Source organism: Phyllostomus hastatus, unplaced genomic scaffold (assembly GCF_019186645.2).
Source record: "Phyllostomus hastatus isolate PE091 unplaced genomic scaffold, TTU_PhHast_1.1 phas_contig_234, whole genome shotgun sequence".
NCBI classification, from domain to species: domain Eukaryota; kingdom Metazoa; phylum Chordata; class Mammalia; order Chiroptera; family Phyllostomidae; genus Phyllostomus; species Phyllostomus hastatus.
Window position 1 is genome coordinate 94,883 of NW_025333775.1, and position 15,849 is coordinate 110,731.

Here is a 15,849-nt window from a genome sequence, read left to right on the forward strand (position 1 = left end):
TTTGAAAGTAAAACAGAGAGAAAGAAGTCACTGTTGGCACGCTCTTGAGTGTCCTCTTTTCATTTCCATTATCCACACAGTATCCACATGCCCTGTACATGGCTCCCTGGAGGAGGGAAACAGCTTGGATTCCTGCAAGCTCACCACCTGCTCCCTTTGGTCATCACACAACCACTGTGCCTTGTTTGAGGGACTTGGTATTCCTTCTGAGGTGGACATGGCACAAATGAGTTGAAACTGAGGTGGGGTGTGACCTTAGGTCAGCAATAATGACAATGTCATCTCACATTGTTATGCATTTATCAACTCAGTGCAAATCTTTTAAGAACTATTCACCTTCTGAACAAGTCTATTATAATAATGCAAAATACTTTATTTAGAATTTAATAACAAAGAAGAGGGGATGAGGGTCATTCATGTGGCAAATGCAGCTTGAGGGCCCAACTTTCAGCAGAACTGACGGGGTTGGAGGCTTCACACTGGTAATAACCAACATCCTCCCTCTGGACGGGGTCTATGGTGAGGCTTCTGTGGTCCTCAGACAGCTTCCTTGTCTCTGAGAGCTGCAGATTCATGCCATTGAATGACCACTGGATTGACACTTCATCTGTGTTGCAGGTCAAGACCACAATATCCTTATTGTCTGTGTTTATGATGTTGCTGGCTAGGAGGGTGGGCATTCTCACAAGCTCTGTGAAGAAACAGAATGTGACTCATTTAGAGTGGGCTTGAGACATGGAGCCACATGGCTTCCTCAGAGATCTCAGCCACTCACAGTCCACAATCAGCTATGGAAATGCCACCATCGTGAGCCATTTCGGTCTTCCTCATGTGAAAATTATGATTATTATTGTACCCCAAGGCCTAAGACCAATTACAAGAAAGACTATTTCATTGGAGAGCAGAAAAGGGTGTGAGACAAGGGTCTTAGTCCTGGTAGGGACAGAGAGCTTGGGCCCTATGGCCAGAAATCCAAGGATCTGCATCCAGGTTCCAGGTTCTGAAGAGATTTTGGATCATTAATTAGTTAACTCATTCATTCACTAAATCACCATTTATTTCTTCCCTATTATTCAGAATTAACTGAGTATTTGTTATAAGTTGGTCTCTGAGCTGGTTTCAGGGGTAAAGTGGGGAGGGAGCAGACAAAGTCCTCTCCTTTATTGATAGTAGAAGTGACACCAACACAAGTGAAAACAAGTAATATCATCAAGTCCAAGTCAGGAAGGTGTAGATCAGCCATCTGGGGGGGCCTGTTCTTTGCAGTGGCTAGGATTGTTATTGCAAGTAGTTGGTTTCTAGAGTAAAAACAGATTATTTCTCTTTTTCTTTCACTCTTCAGACCAGAATGTATTCCTCTGAGCTGAGGGTGCCTAACTGAAAAGGATTTGAACCAATGGCTGGTTTAGGAATCCACAGATACCTTTTAAGGCCTGGGGGTGGAGGAGAAGACAGGGGTCTGGGCACAGACAGACTTCGAGTGACTCTGATCAGATGCTCGTGATGTCACTGACTCTGCTTTAGTGACCGTATCTCCCTGACTCTCAGTTTATTCTCAGTGAAGGGGAATAAATATTTGGCTGCCAAGTTGTCAGTGTATTCACTAAAGTATTGACAGTGTCTGACCTAAATCTTGGGAGAGAAGAGCAGCTTAAATCAGAAGCATCTGTTATTGATGGACTCAAGAGAGAATCCCCTGGGCTGATCCCTGATGAATGAGGAGCTGCCAGGAGCATCTTCTTTTCTCAGTTTTTTAATGGGGATGTTGACCTTTTCCTGAACTTTGCTAAGTCCCCCAGGATAGTCAGCTAATTAATATTAAAGGTCATTTTCTTTCTTTTTTTTTAAAAGATTTTATTTATTTATTTTTTGAGAGAGGAAGGGAGGGAGGAAGAGAGAGAGAGAGAGAGAAACATCAGTGTGTGGTTGCCTCTCACGTGGCCCCCACTGAGGACGGGGCCTGAAACCCAGGCATGTGTCCTGACTTGGAATTGAACCTGTGACCCTTTGGTTTGCAGCCCACGTTTAATCTACTAAGCTATGCCAGCCAGGGCTTAAAGGCCAGTTTCCAACTTGCTCTCCACACACAGGCTCAGGTGATAAACTGAACTCCATTTCTGCCAAGGTGTGGATCTTGGGACTGAGCCCTTGATGGTGAACACATCAAGAGCCTGTGACTTGGGCACCCATTAAACCATTACCCAGTTAGCCTTTCTTGGGAGGTCAAAACCAAGCTGATGCAGGCTCCCCAAGGTCCCTGGAGTCAAGGTCCATGGACAAGATCCTGGAGAGGGGCTTTGGAGGGGAGTTCCGTGAGAATTTCTGGGGGTTCCTCAGACTGGGCTTTGACAGAGCCCTGCAGGGTTGTTTGCCATGTGAAGGTCATGGGAAGGAGCTCAGGGTTCTGGACAGAGACTGGTCTCCCTGTGCTGAGTATGTCCTGTCAGACTGGTTCTTCTGTCTGCAGTGATTGTCTGTGGGGCTAGATTTAGGGAAGGGAACTGAGATCTCAGGAAGTTTGTCTCGACTCTGTGTATCCTGTATTAAATGGCAAAACCCAACTTGGGATGTGATGCAGAGGGGGATGGAGGCAGCGTCCTGCATTATCAGTCCTGTGTGTGAGTAGAATTCACCCCTTTCAACACCCAGAAGTCAGAGAGCAATCACTCACCATATACATGAAGCTGTCCAAACCTTACTTTTTTTGCTGAATCTTCAGGGTAGACCTCTACAGTGTAGTTTCCTGTGTCATTCAGGGTAACATTTGTTAATATCAACCTTCCATCACAGATTATTCTCTCTCGTCCACTGTACGCAGGCCCTCTCACCTGGGTGTTTTCGTATACATCAAAAGTTGCAATTTTGTTATAGAGGTTTGCCCCTTTTCCCCTGTACCATACAAAGCTTGTAACATCGAGAGGTCTGTTGCGGAGACGTAGGCTCACAGTTGTCCCTTCAGCAGCATTGGTCGGCACAACAGCAAATTGGGCAGCAGTGGGTGTGCACCAGTGGTTTAATATAGAGACTAGGAAAAAATAAATAGATTAATATTTGGATCTAAGTATGAGGCTTGAAAAAATGAGGGTCAGGATCCTGAAAAAGTGTCTTCACCTCTCAGCCTTGGTCTGCATGTGAGGATATATCTCCCATGATCAAGGTCAGTGGCATGGAACCACTACTTTCACACCTCTGAACTTGTTGTATTTTCTGTTTCAATATTCCTCTCTAGGTGTTCATCTGGCTCATCTCCGCACTGCCCTCAGACCCATGCTGACACGCAGGAGTGTCTTTGAGGGACACCTTTGATGGCTACTCTCTGTCTTCACTTTCTGAACTACCTCTGCTCTGTTTTTCATGGCATTTGTATGTACCCCATCTAGATCTTTCCTTTTTTCTCTCGTGTTTGATCTTGTACCTCCAGTGTCTGAAACAAGCTACAGACACTGTGGGTAAATCAATGTTTCCCTAGGGCCCTGTACCTCGTGGAGTGTATTAGAACATATCTGAGGTGGGTGGTAAAGAGAAGTCTGGCATCCCTGGTTGTTTTACTATGGAATCCTGACATAAATTGTTATTATTATCATCAGTTCTTCTAATTCAATACTGAATGACAAATAATGTAGCAAATGAACAGTAGTTAAGGATTTCCTGCCTCTCACTGCTTCCACATTATGAGATTTTTCTCTGGCATAGCCCCCTTCCCAATCCTACTGTGCTCCATTGCTTTTTACCTTCAGGTACAAACAGAAGCCCTCCCTCTTATTCAGAGAAGTGGTCTCTTCAGCAGACGCCAGCCAGTATCTGTGTCAGATCCTTAGTCTACTACCCCAAGGAATTGTCTCCTACTTACCAACCAGCAGGAGCCCTTGCCAGTGGACAAGTCCTCTGTGGGTAGAGGCTGAAGGGGATCCCATGGTGTCTGCTGTCTGCTCTGTGGCTGCCTCTTTGAGACCAGTCGCAGGCTCTGTTATTCTCACAGTCACCTCTGTCTGGAGTGGTAGGATGTGCTGTGTGTCCTACCTGTGCACTGAGCTTTATTCTGGGGCAAGATGACTAGTTTGGTCATGTGGGATGGGGGGCGGGGTCAGTGCCCAGGACCCTGCCACTCCCTGCCCTCATTTTTGCCACACTGTGCCTTCTTAACAGTTTACTGTACATTTGTGTTTCGGTTCTCTGGGTACTGCTGAGTCCTCTGAACACCACACACATATACACAGTAGCACACACTCACAGACTGTGGTGGAAAAGCAGAGGCCTGGGCTGCCTGGCTTAGAGGCATTCCCTATAGCTCCCTGCCAGGTGCCCAGTAGCTTCTCCCACAGCCTCTCTCTATCACATTGTCCTTTTCCCCTCAAAGCACAAATTTTTGAGCTACCTCATGAAAAATCTTGTCATGATGATGTCATCAGTGCTGTGCACCGAATCACCTGTGAAACTCTGTAAACTTTATGATTCTCAGGTGCCCCCTTCACACACCTGCTTCAGCAGCTGTCCAGCTAGTGTGGATGCCCATTCAAAATTAGATCTCTTGATGTGAAGGTAGACCCATTTCTCCTGCTCTCTGTGCATAGGAAAAATGTGCAGACCCTGTTAACTGCAGATTCTGACTTGGCAGGTGCAGTGGACCAGTGACTCTGCATGTAACAAGCATTCAGGACAAGGTAGTACTCTTGGCCTGTAAAATACACTTGCAGTAATAGCAAGGCTGATGGGGGCACATGTGTCCCTGAAGGAATGACCCACTCAGGCCAGCATTGGCCTCTGCTGTGCCTTTGTCTTGTGTCTGTCAGCACCACACAGAGAGCCCCAGGTGTCCCCAAATGGGGGTCGCTTGTGTTTGTGACACAGAAATCCAGCTGGGAATCCTGTCTGCTTTGTGTTCTCAGATTCTCTGAGAAGGTTTTATTTCCTCCCAGCAGGCAGGTCACAGAGATGACTCTGGGGGGTGAGAAGGGGGTCAAGCTGGGTGATAACTGCAGAGGGGACCCTTCTTCTGTGTCATATTGTCATCAGGATGGCTTTTGCTTCTAGGGACAAAGAACCAAAACCAGAACTCGGAATTGGAGCTGCAGTGTTGGGTGTGAAGTGGGACGTGTCCTGCGTGTCCCAGGAATAAAGGAATGTGGTGAAAGGTCAGTTGCCTGTGGGCTTCCTGGTGATGGAGGCACGGCTTCAGGTAAACCGTTCCTCTCCATGTCCTTTTGTGAGGCCTGTCCCTGGGCTCCCTGAGTGTTGGGACAACCTCTGATTGCTGCCTGGGAGGCTTTTCTGTGGCCACCAGACTTGCCCATGGATGATGCCAGGCATGGAGTAGAGAGCAGCACAGAACCCCTGAGAGTGAAGGTGCTCCGGGCCCTGTCACAGTAAGCAATGTTCACAGCTTTGGGGGCAATTTAATGGGTTTATCTGAGCCAAACTGACTACATATGGCTGAGAACAAGACCTTGAATCCTGTGAAGAATGACATTTTTACATCTAATTTATACATTATAATCACAGGAGATGAAAAATGGTGCATGAAATACTTTAGGAAGTGAGGAAAAGTATAGCAAGGAAATCTTTAGAATTAGATAAAAGTCTAAGAGGAAGAAAGATATTTTTTTACATTGGTGAACATAGAATAATTAATATTTACTGGACATAGAGAAGGTGTGCATATGACCAGGTAATAAGAATTGTTGTGGGGTGTCATACACTGGTCCCAGAGTCTGTGCCTTTGAATGGTGGTCTAGCACACAAAAGAATGACTCTGATGTGTCTGGATTGTGCTCTCCAGGAGGCATAAAAACAGGGATCAGAACTCGCTTAAGGTAAAGACTTACCTTTGCTAATGAAGTTTATAGGCCTGGGACACGGTGACCTGCCATCACTTGCCCAGTTAGAAATTTCTGATGAGAATATTGTGTTAGCTTACATTTGGTCCCTGAGCTTGCCAGACCTGCCATGTGGCCCCTGAGCTTGTCAGGGTTGCTGCACAGCCCCTTTTTGTTAACAGTCTCTAGGAGTAGCAGGTGGGACAGAGCAGTCAGGAGGGAGGGCCCAAGAAAGGCCTATTGAAACAGGGGATGAAAATCAGACTCCATCTTCTGACCCTAAGCCAGGTTCATGTCTCAGTTTCCTGTGTTTTCATGTGTTTCAGTGTTGTCCCCTGAAGCCCAGGAGTAGGCCTGCCATCAATGTCAGGTGCTGCACAGGATGCTGACCAGTGCAGGGTGAGCCCAGTGAGAGGTTAGTTATTGTGTACAGTAGTATGAATCCAGTGACAGAAGAAGTGCCCCACCAAAGGTATGTGTTGCCTCATACAGAGCTCTCTGCTTTCAACCATTCAAAGGAAGGGCCTGGGGAATATTCTCCTGAGGCTTTTGGGAAAGGGTGCGGGCCTGGAAGTTTGATCCCCAAAACCTGCTGTGTCTCCTCATCATTTGTGGCATTGCAACTAAATCATCTTTGTCCCTTTCATCTGATCTTGGCCTCCTCTCAGGGCCCAGGAGCAAAGTAGCTTGTTGTGATGACTCCACCAGGGGCCCTGTGGGTTCCTCCATTAGGGGAGGGGAGGTTCTTATGAAAGCTTTAGCGCCTCTGAGATGGAAGTAACCACTCATTCTGGGTTCTCCCATCCTATCCTGTACAAAATGTTTCTCTTGTTCCTCAGGACATTAGAAATTGGTGAGACATCTTCAGAAGCAACAGGCAGCTGTCTCACAGACCAGTGATTCTAGGCATGGAAAGTCATTCCCTGATTCCTTCAAGGTCAGGGTGTGCCCCTTCCTCTCCTGGCAGTAAGTCTACCAGGGATTGAGGATCCAGAGTTTCTGTGAGGTCAGGTATCTGTGAGAACAGGAAAAACACAGGCCCTGGATGATGAAAGAAAACCCACAAGGTGGGCCTGTGGAGGGCTGTGATTTTCTGGGAATAAAGGGTGGACCAACCTTTCATAGTTAGGAGGTTTTTCCTACCTCCTGACTGTATAGGAAGTAAATACCTGACCCTGGGGTGTCCTCAAGCCTGCAGTGCCTCCTCTCATGCTGACACCAATGCCTTAGTGTGTGTAAGAATATAATTTGGCTGGAAGTGTCACACAGCTTCCCAAGCTCTCATTGTGCAGTTTCCCTTATTGGGTAATGAGTGTTTACTGAGCACCTGTCATGTGTCAGGCTCTTGGCTGGGCCTTGGAAACTCCAAAGTGAATAAGACACATGTGGGCCTTGTGCTCATTGAGTTTACCTTGTAACTGGGGTAGGCTCTCATACAAACACAGCTTTAATTAATTAATTATAAACCAGGAAAGGCCATGAAAAAAACCCCCAAAACTTCTGGTGCATACACAGCATGTACCTCAGCTGGTCTGGGGATCACAGAGAGCACTTCTGAGAAGGTCGCATCTTGGCTGAGACAGGAAGAGTTAGTGGCCATTTTCACCTGTAAGAACAGAGGGTATATGAAAAATCTGCCTGCAGAGGACTGACCTTTGTTGGGCAGATGCTCGACTGGATGGAGGAGCAGACAAACTCCCCAGTGGGGAGTGTGCAGAGGGAGAAAGTCTATAGAAGGATCGACACTGGTGAGGGTGGACCCTGCCGGGCTGTGGGTGCTGCTGAGGTGGGGTCAGCAGCCCCCGGGAAAGGCTCCAGGCTGTGAAGAACTCCCTCCACCTACTGTTGGACAAGAAGAAAAATGAGCAAGGTAAAGTTATGTTAGAGTTAGGTAGTTTTTTGAGTTTTATACTTTCTATTGAACTTGTACTTTAAGCACCATTTTCACGTGTGTATATGTAATTTTAATATATTTATAGTTGAATATAATATGCTTAACATATGGAAAGTATACAACATATGGAGTTTTTCCAGATGCATGCACCAGAGAAGCTGTCACAATGAGTTTAATGAACGTGTCCCTTACTTTTAAAGCCTCTTCCCGCCCTCTTGTAATCTCTTCATTCTGCCCCTCTCCACCCCAACCTTGTGTTGGGGATAATTTTATTTGTTTTCTGTCATTGTAAATTCATTTTCATTTTCTTGAATTTTCAAAATTTTAATCATGCAGTATGTAATTTTAGACCAACTTTGGTTACTTGACTCAACATGATTATTTTGACATTGTTCTTTCTTTTTAGCCTTTAGTTCTTTCTGATTCCTGGGATGCATTAAGTGTGTGTATCCATTTACCTTTTGTAGACGCTTGCATTATTTCCAGTTTGGGGCTGTTACGCATATAACTGCTATGAAGTCTTATGCAGAAAAGCCTTTAACCCAGTGAATTAGATGCTTGTACACACCTGAATAGCCAGATAAATAGAAGTGAGGGAGTTACCCCTGGAAGTCTGGTCACAAGGTTGCACAGCCACAGCCCCACCCAGAGGTACAGAAACAGCTGCTTCATCACATGAAGCTGTGTCTGCTGCTGGCCACCCATCAGTCAACACAGCAGCAGAAATAATGTCTCCATCTCCCTTCCAGTTTTTGAATTAAACACAAGTGCACCTTAGAGGCTGAATTTGACTTATACCTCCATTTCCAATCACGAAGATTTGGGAAAAGGTAGTTTTTAAGTTTTAGTCCCTTTGATACGAGAGGAAACATAGAAGGAAATTGAATGTAGATGGTAAGTGCTTATGAACAATACATGGCACGTCTGAGTTCACTTGCAGGCTGTGTGCCTCCAGGCCAGTGACCCACCTCAAGAAGACTCTGTTTTCTCATGTGACATCATAAAAAGACATTTGGCCTTTCCTGGTTCTTACAAAAGAGGAGCTAAACCTTTGGAATGTTCTCTGTGCTGAGGGCAATGAGTGTCTCTGTCATGTTGAGACAGTCCTTGGCAGGCCTCTGGGTAGTTGCAGAGTGAGGGCAGGTTGGCAGAAACTGCAGGTCTTGGTCAGAAGGGTAGAATTTTAGCCATCGACATAAGAAACGTTTCAACATGTAAAGAATTCTTATGAGTCTCTTTGAGTCAAAACTGACGACAGTTGCCAGGAAGCAAAATATCAGTGGCTTGAGAAAATGCTCTGGAGGATGGCAGTTTTGCACATGATTTTATACAGTACAGTCAAAGCCAGAGGCTTGAGGGGTTCCAGGAAATCCATTGGGAATAGATCATGGAGGCAAGAGAAAGCAAAATACAGAACTTTCTGAGATTGGGAAAAAGGAAAAACAAAGAGACACATACTTTTTTTTACATTCACTGGTACAGAGTACTTAATAGTTGACAATCAACATCATAACAATAACAATGAGGAGTTTGTGGTCTCTGGTCTGGTGCAGGGAGGGGTATGGAAAAAAAGAAATTTCCCTGACAGTTATGTTATGCTAGAGGCAAAAAGACAATCAGCAGCTTCAGTAAGGTAAACGTTGAGAATTGTATAACAATATACTGACCCAGAACATGACTACTCACCATGACTCACTTTCAGTGAAAAAGTTTTAATTTCAGACCCTCTTCTCTGGTTACTTCAGGTCTCTGAGTTTGTGAGGCCCACCACACAGGCCTCCCCTGAGCTTGTCAGCTTTATTATGTGGCTTCTCTTTTGTCCACACTTCCACATTTTGTTCATAAATGAACCTAAAGGATGCATTGGTGACTGAACTTTTGGTCAGATAACATTGTCTTAAGGGCTGGGAAGGGACTCTTAGGAAGTCTTAGTGGCAGCGTTTGTCTTGCTGAACGATAAACCCTTGCAGATGCAGCAAGACCTTCACCTTGGATGGAAGTCAAAGCCAAATGTTCTCAGAGAAGAAAAGCAGGTACATGGGAGGCAGTGAGTCCCACAGGCCTTTAGTAGAAAAACACTCTGGATCATTGCTAACCTATAAGCTTTCATGATCTAAGTTGTGCTGTCTCATTTCTGTCTGTTTTGCATCTTGTGTAACATTTACTTATAGTTTGAGGGCACACTACACACCTCTTCAGTTTAAAAGTTCTCACCATGAGATGCGTTCTCAATTTACTATGGCCCACCTATTATTAACTATTGATTATTCATCTGATTTTTACTAGGTGTACACTTGGAAGCTGTAAACTTAAGGTTAATTTGGGCACCAGGCTGTAGGAACACAATGCTGTGAAGTACAATTACCATCTAAAGGTTCCACAGGCGAGGACAGTTAAGTTTCATAAGTACGTTTCCTCAGCTTCAGGATCAGATATGGAGCATTGTGTTTTATAGCCATTTCAGGTTCCATTTGTATTAATATACAAATGTATTAATATAGTATTATAGTATAGTATAGTGTTAATATAGTTAGTAGTCCTTTTTGAGTTAGGGTATAAGGACATTCACAGAATCATTTTATAGCATTTATTCATACAATTTCTTTCTCAATATTTTTATTCCAGTAAACTTCTACAACTTTTTTTGATCTTCTTAGCTTTTACTGTCTCTTTTACACATTGAGAAATAATCATCTTATTAAGACAAACGACTTACTTTTATCCTAAGTACACTTACATCCCCTTTTTCTTCATTTTGCAATAGTGTTTTGTCTAAATTTCCAAGTGTTGCCAGGAATGGGGCCAAACCTAGCGTGAGTTTGCATAAAGTCAATGGGCAGGGTGTAGGATCTTGAGTTTGTGCAGGAAAACTTTCTCACAACAAGCCCAGGGATTTTAAATGTAAGTTTATTAGTCTAGGGGTATTGAAATAAGGATGAGTGTAGATAGAAAGAGTAGCAGAAGAGAGACTCAGCAGGGCTGCTGTGGCTCTCTTACAGCACTATGGGAAAGATGTGAGGCTAGGAGGGGCTGCTCTCAGCTTAGTGCACAGTCACAGAAAAGGCACCTTGGGGGACAAGTTCAGGTTTGCCTAGGATAAAATGCCAGTGCTCATTTGTTTCCCTACTTACAAACCTGTAAACTATATGGCAAGTTTTGTGGGGTCCCCTTAGAGTGTAAGAGAAGAAGAATTTATTTGAAAGAAGATGTGAGTAGGTGAGCCTTGAAAATTTCATGCTGCTTTCTTTGTCTTGAGGAGTTTTATTGGTTTCAAAAGGTAAAGACTTTCAGTGTGATTTGAGGGAAGATCTCAATAAAATATTTGTCATCTTTTTTCAGGTGTGCCCTGGCAGGATCGTGGTCTCCACTAACTGCTTGGTGCCAGGGCAGAAATTCCAAATCACATGAGCAGCAATGTGCCAGTGGAGGCAAGGCCACCCTGCAGACCAGGTTCAGCACAGGTGTGCTCATTGCTAAGCACTTGAGGCTTTTCACCCTGGGGAACCTTCCTGTTTGGTTGTAAATTACTTACTCAGTTAGCAAACAGGTAAAAACAATCAAACTAATGAAGTTCAACATCCACTTGTAGGTAGAGGTATCGTCAGTATCTGGAGAGTGCGGTTTCTCTCTGATGTCACCATGTTCTCATCATTGAAGATCACTGGATTGCTCTAAGTGGAGGTGGGTCAGACAGATTGATTTTCCTTGACAGTGGGCACCTGAGAAAGTCTTTTCTTACTGTGTTGGAGAGAGTCTTTATTTGATGTCTCTTCCAATAGACAAAATCAATCATGGTCTTCGTCTTTCTCATTCCCTAGGGGTGCACTTGTGGAATGAGTATCACTTATAAGCTGTTTAATAAGTTCATGACTATAAGGCAGAATGTTTGCTTTTATGTCCCTTTGTTTAGATGCACAGGGTGACCAGGGACTGTTTAATAAGGGGAAAAGCTATGCTTACCAAAAAAATGGAGTTCTCAGGTTAAGGAGTATTTGGTCAAGTGGGATGAAAACTTCTGAAAATGTATTTAGTTGAGTTTTCATTGTGTCTTTTGTCTGTTTCACCAATGCAGAAAAGTGGGGTGGAAGACACAATGAAAATATTGTAAATAAGACAAATATTAGAAGCACATTGCATTGTTTGCCCAGTGAGATGAGTCCCTCAGTCACTGTAACTCAGGGGCAATTCCCCAATTGGTGTTAATTTTTCCCAATAATAACTTACCTTTGTGAAGCCTGTTGCTTTCCTGCAAGAAAATGCCCCATCCAGTGAGAAAAACATACAAATTATTATAATTAAGACACATTTGTGTTCTTGATCTGATAGCCTTTAAATAAACTTCAATTAAAATAGTTCAAGTGGTTCTGAAGAAAGTGGGAATTGTATTTGGGACCATTGAATGATATTCACGGGTTATATTTGGACAGATAGAACATCTGCCTCCCACTTTCCCAGCTACCTACCATAGGAGGTTCCCAGTCTACTGGGAATATTGTCGACTTTGTGAAATCACATTTTAAAACCTCAATGTTTTAGCTCACGTACATGTGAAAGTACAAGTAAATGAGTCCCTATAGATAAGATTGGGTTTTGATGAAGAACATATCTGTTTATCTGGTTCAAAATTCCTCATATTTGTTGCCATCTCCCCTTTCTCTTTTTCTGCAGCGGTCCATTGGAACAGTAAAGGAGAATGTTTTATTGACTGAGTAGGAAGAAACAAGCATTCTCATGTCAAAATAATGGGGTATTTAATACTCCCTTTTTGGCTTCATCATCAGCTAAATATTTTTCTTTTGCTTCCATGCTTTAGAATGTCCTGAAATGCTAATAATTACAAATCATTTCACTATCTGTATAACATCTAGTAATTCTGCAGCTTCTTTTATTTTCTTAGTGTACTTCCCTGAGGGTGTTCAGAAGCATTGCTCCATCCATAATATTCTAGAGTTGTGAGCAACACCAAGGGCACATCTAGTATTAGTGCCAATATTAGCTATTTTTTTTGGCCAATTTACAGACCCAAGTTAGAAAAATTAATTTAGCTTGTTGGCCCTTTACTATTCAGGTAAAAAATACTTTCATTTATGTCCATCATAGGAATTCTAGCACATCCAGTTTGGTTCCATTCCTGTTTCTCTTTCACGGGTCCATGTGTAAACCAAGTTAGGTCAGCATCATTGAGGGCTTTCTTGTAAACCATTCCTCAGAAGAAGAAGAACATCAGTGGGCAAAACACAATCATGGATGTGTGTATTCTGCAAGGAAGTTAGCAGGGTTACTGCATCAAGGCTCTTATGTCAAGTTAAAAATATTAGGTACAGAGAGGAAGAAACTATCAGAATTATTGATTGTGATGAGAATTCGGTAGAGATTCAACAAATTTAGGAACATAAACAAAGAGAACCTGTAACTATCTTTCTGTCTGTTTGCATAATATATCAATCACAGAGATGACTGTCATGGAGGGAGGGAGGCCTTTGGCTACTGAGTCTAACTGCTGACTCTCATATCCTGTTGGTCTCTGATGATTTCTATTTTTTTGAGTTAAAACTTCTGAATTGTTTTTTTGTATATAAAGTTTGAAAGTGTGTACCTAAGGTTTGTCAGAGCAGGAGCTTTAAATATTTCTTTAGAGATTCTACAGCTTGTTTTCCTTTTGGGTTCCACAATGAATCCAGCTAACTTGACTCTAGTAGGACATATAAAGCCTGGAACATCAATAGAATTTTGAAATCCCATTGTGATGATATCCAGTGAAATCAAGGATTCTCTGTGTTGCTTCCTTTTATAAAACAAGGGAAATATAGCCATTCTCTGAGTCTTTAAAGATTAATGAGTACTCATCTTTAGATATGAAATGACCAAAATATTTTACTTGAGTTAACAAAATTAAAGCTTATGTTTTGATAACTGATGTCCTTTTGTACCTAGTTGTTATAATAGGTTTGTGGTGTCCTTTGAAAGTCTAATATTTCCTAGAGGATAAATGTAAAACATCTACATATTGAATTAGAGTGTGATCTCTAGGTAATTTAACATTATTTAAACCAGCTCTTAGTGTCTGGAAGAAATAGTTGGGACTCACTGTATATCCCTGGTGCATTTCAGTCTAAGTAAATTGGCAATTATTTCTACTGAGGGCAAAGAGATGTTGCCTTTTTTTTAAACTGAAATACTGAACAAGGTGCTACATAAATCTATTACTGAAAAATGTTCACAGTCCACAGAAGTGGCTGATAAATAGGTATTTGGCTTTGAAACAAGATGTTTGTGAGTATTTTATTAATAGTGTTGAGTTCATGTACAAATCTCCATTCTTTTTATTCAGTTTCTTTACTGGAAAAATAGGAGAATTACAGAAACTTCTATATGAAATTTTAAGTTCCTTTTAAAAATAATTTTGTATAATAGGATTAATTCTAGGTAGTTAATCTGGTCTTTCAGGATAATGGCAAATATTAGGCAGAAGCCATGTATTATCAGTAGTTATTTAACAGAAGTGGCTGATTGATCTTGCCAATATCTGTACTGGAAAGAGCTCTCAGTTGCATTTAGCATCCAGGAAGTAACAACCAATCTCAACATTGCTTTCTTCTTGACAAAGTTCCTTCATACTTATTATTTTCCCCTTTGGTTCAGTACCCAAAGAATTTAGTTCTAAATATACTTCATGCTTCCGGAAAAAAAAATATATATGGGTGCCATTGTTTTTTTAAAAAAGTCTCCCTTTAGTAGGTGAAATGAGGCTGATGAGACCAGTAAATACGTATGTTGTCTCCTCACCTTTAATAGTTGCAAGGGGCAGGTTGTGATTTAAGAACAGTCATTGGTTGATTAGATGTTCCTACCACTTGCACTGAAGCTTTCCTCCTTGGAAAAGACAACTTAGTTGGATGTGGTCAAGAACAGATAAAGTAGCCCCAATACCTACAAGGGTCTTAGTAATTTCCCTACCATAGTAATTTTTAAAAATATTTATTTATTTATTTATTTATTTATTTATTTATTTATTTATTTATTTATTTTTAAGAGAGGGAAGGGAGGGAGATAGAAAGAGAAACATCAATGTGCAGTTGCTGGGGGTCATGGTCTGCAACCCAGGCATGTACCCTGGCTGGGAATCGAATCTGCGACACGTTGGTTCACAGCCCATGCTTAATCCACTGAGCTATGCCAGCCAGGGCTTCCTATCATAGTAATTTTAATTTTTTTAACTATTAGCAAGGTGAAAAGGGAACACCCTTATAGTCCTCAGAACAAACGTATGCTTGTTTCTGTTTTTTTTCTCTTCCTGAATCTTATTTCAGTTTTCTATAGTCTTTTGTAGGGTGAACAGAATTCTCTATAGGAGTTTGCCAGAGAAATTTATTTGGAATAGGTCAGAATAGCCAGAGATATATTCTAACAGTCAATTTGTCATTATTTTGTAAACTAATCAGTGTCCCAGAGAAAATAGATGAAATCCTTAGATAGATGTTAAATTCTATTGTAGTTTTTGGAATATATATAATCACGGGTTCCCTCTGCCTGGGACTGGCTCTTCCCTGAAGGGAGTTGCCAGAATTCCTGGATTATTCTTGTCTAAATTTCTATTTCTCATTTTTTTAGGGAGTGGTAGTGAGTAGATATAAAGGAAATAAAAAGCAGAAAAAAAGAAAAAAAGAGGGTAAATCCAGACACATAACCTGAGATAGCAAAGGATATAGTAATTAAACTGTAGAAGGAGAAGGACTGTGGTGCTGCATTTATTAGCTACAGAAGACTTCATTCATTCATAGATGCTAATAGTTTTTATTAACTTTCAATAAAACCATGTGTATGCCACTTAGAAGCTTCTAATTTACAATAAATATATAGAGCTATTTTTATCTAATATTGCATGAAAAATATTAATTAGGTATCAAAAGAGTTTTAATTGGCCATCATAAATTGATATCTATTTTAATGAAATCTTTCCATTTCTGTAAGTGCTTGAAAGTAAGATCTTCCTATTTATTGCCTATCTGCAGAAGGAGTAATAGGGGCTGCAGCTGAGTTTTCAGTCTTTCAGGCATTATTTCCCATACTAATTTAAGTTTAGATATTTGCAAATTCTGATCAAATCTTTAGTATATTGTGTGGTAGGTTGAAGTGGGCTGC

The 15,849-nt window shown here is 41.9% G+C and overlaps 1 protein-coding gene across 1 annotated transcript; it reads right to left on the reverse strand.

The window, feature by feature from the left end:
• Window positions 1-410: 410 nt before the first annotated feature.
• Window positions 411-3,963, reverse strand: LOC123817902 (carcinoembryonic antigen-related cell adhesion molecule 21-like). Its single transcript, XM_045837690.1, has 3 exons — window positions 3,851-3,963; window positions 2,672-3,025; window positions 411-691 (listed from the first exon to the last, which is right to left on the reverse strand). Exons 1-3 carry the CDS (start codon window positions 3,912-3,914, stop codon window positions 411-413), a joined length of 699 nt encoding a protein of 232 aa, XP_045693646.1. The 5' UTR covers window positions 3,915-3,963.
• Window positions 3,964-15,849: the final 11,886 nt, after the last annotated feature.

Coding starts and splice junctions, on each gene's coding strand:
- LOC123817902 (XM_045837690.1), bottom strand. CDS start 3,914: ATGGGATCCCCTTCAGCCTCTACCCACAGAGGACTTGTCCACTGGCAA. Junction 3,026..3,850: donor GCAAGGGCTCCTGCTGGTTG/GTAAGTAGGAGA, acceptor ATTTTTTCCTAG/TCTCTATATTAAACCACTGG. Junction 692..2,671: donor TGGACAGCTTCATGTATATG/GTGAGTGATTGC, acceptor GTTTCTTCACAG/AGCTTGTGAGAATGCCCACC.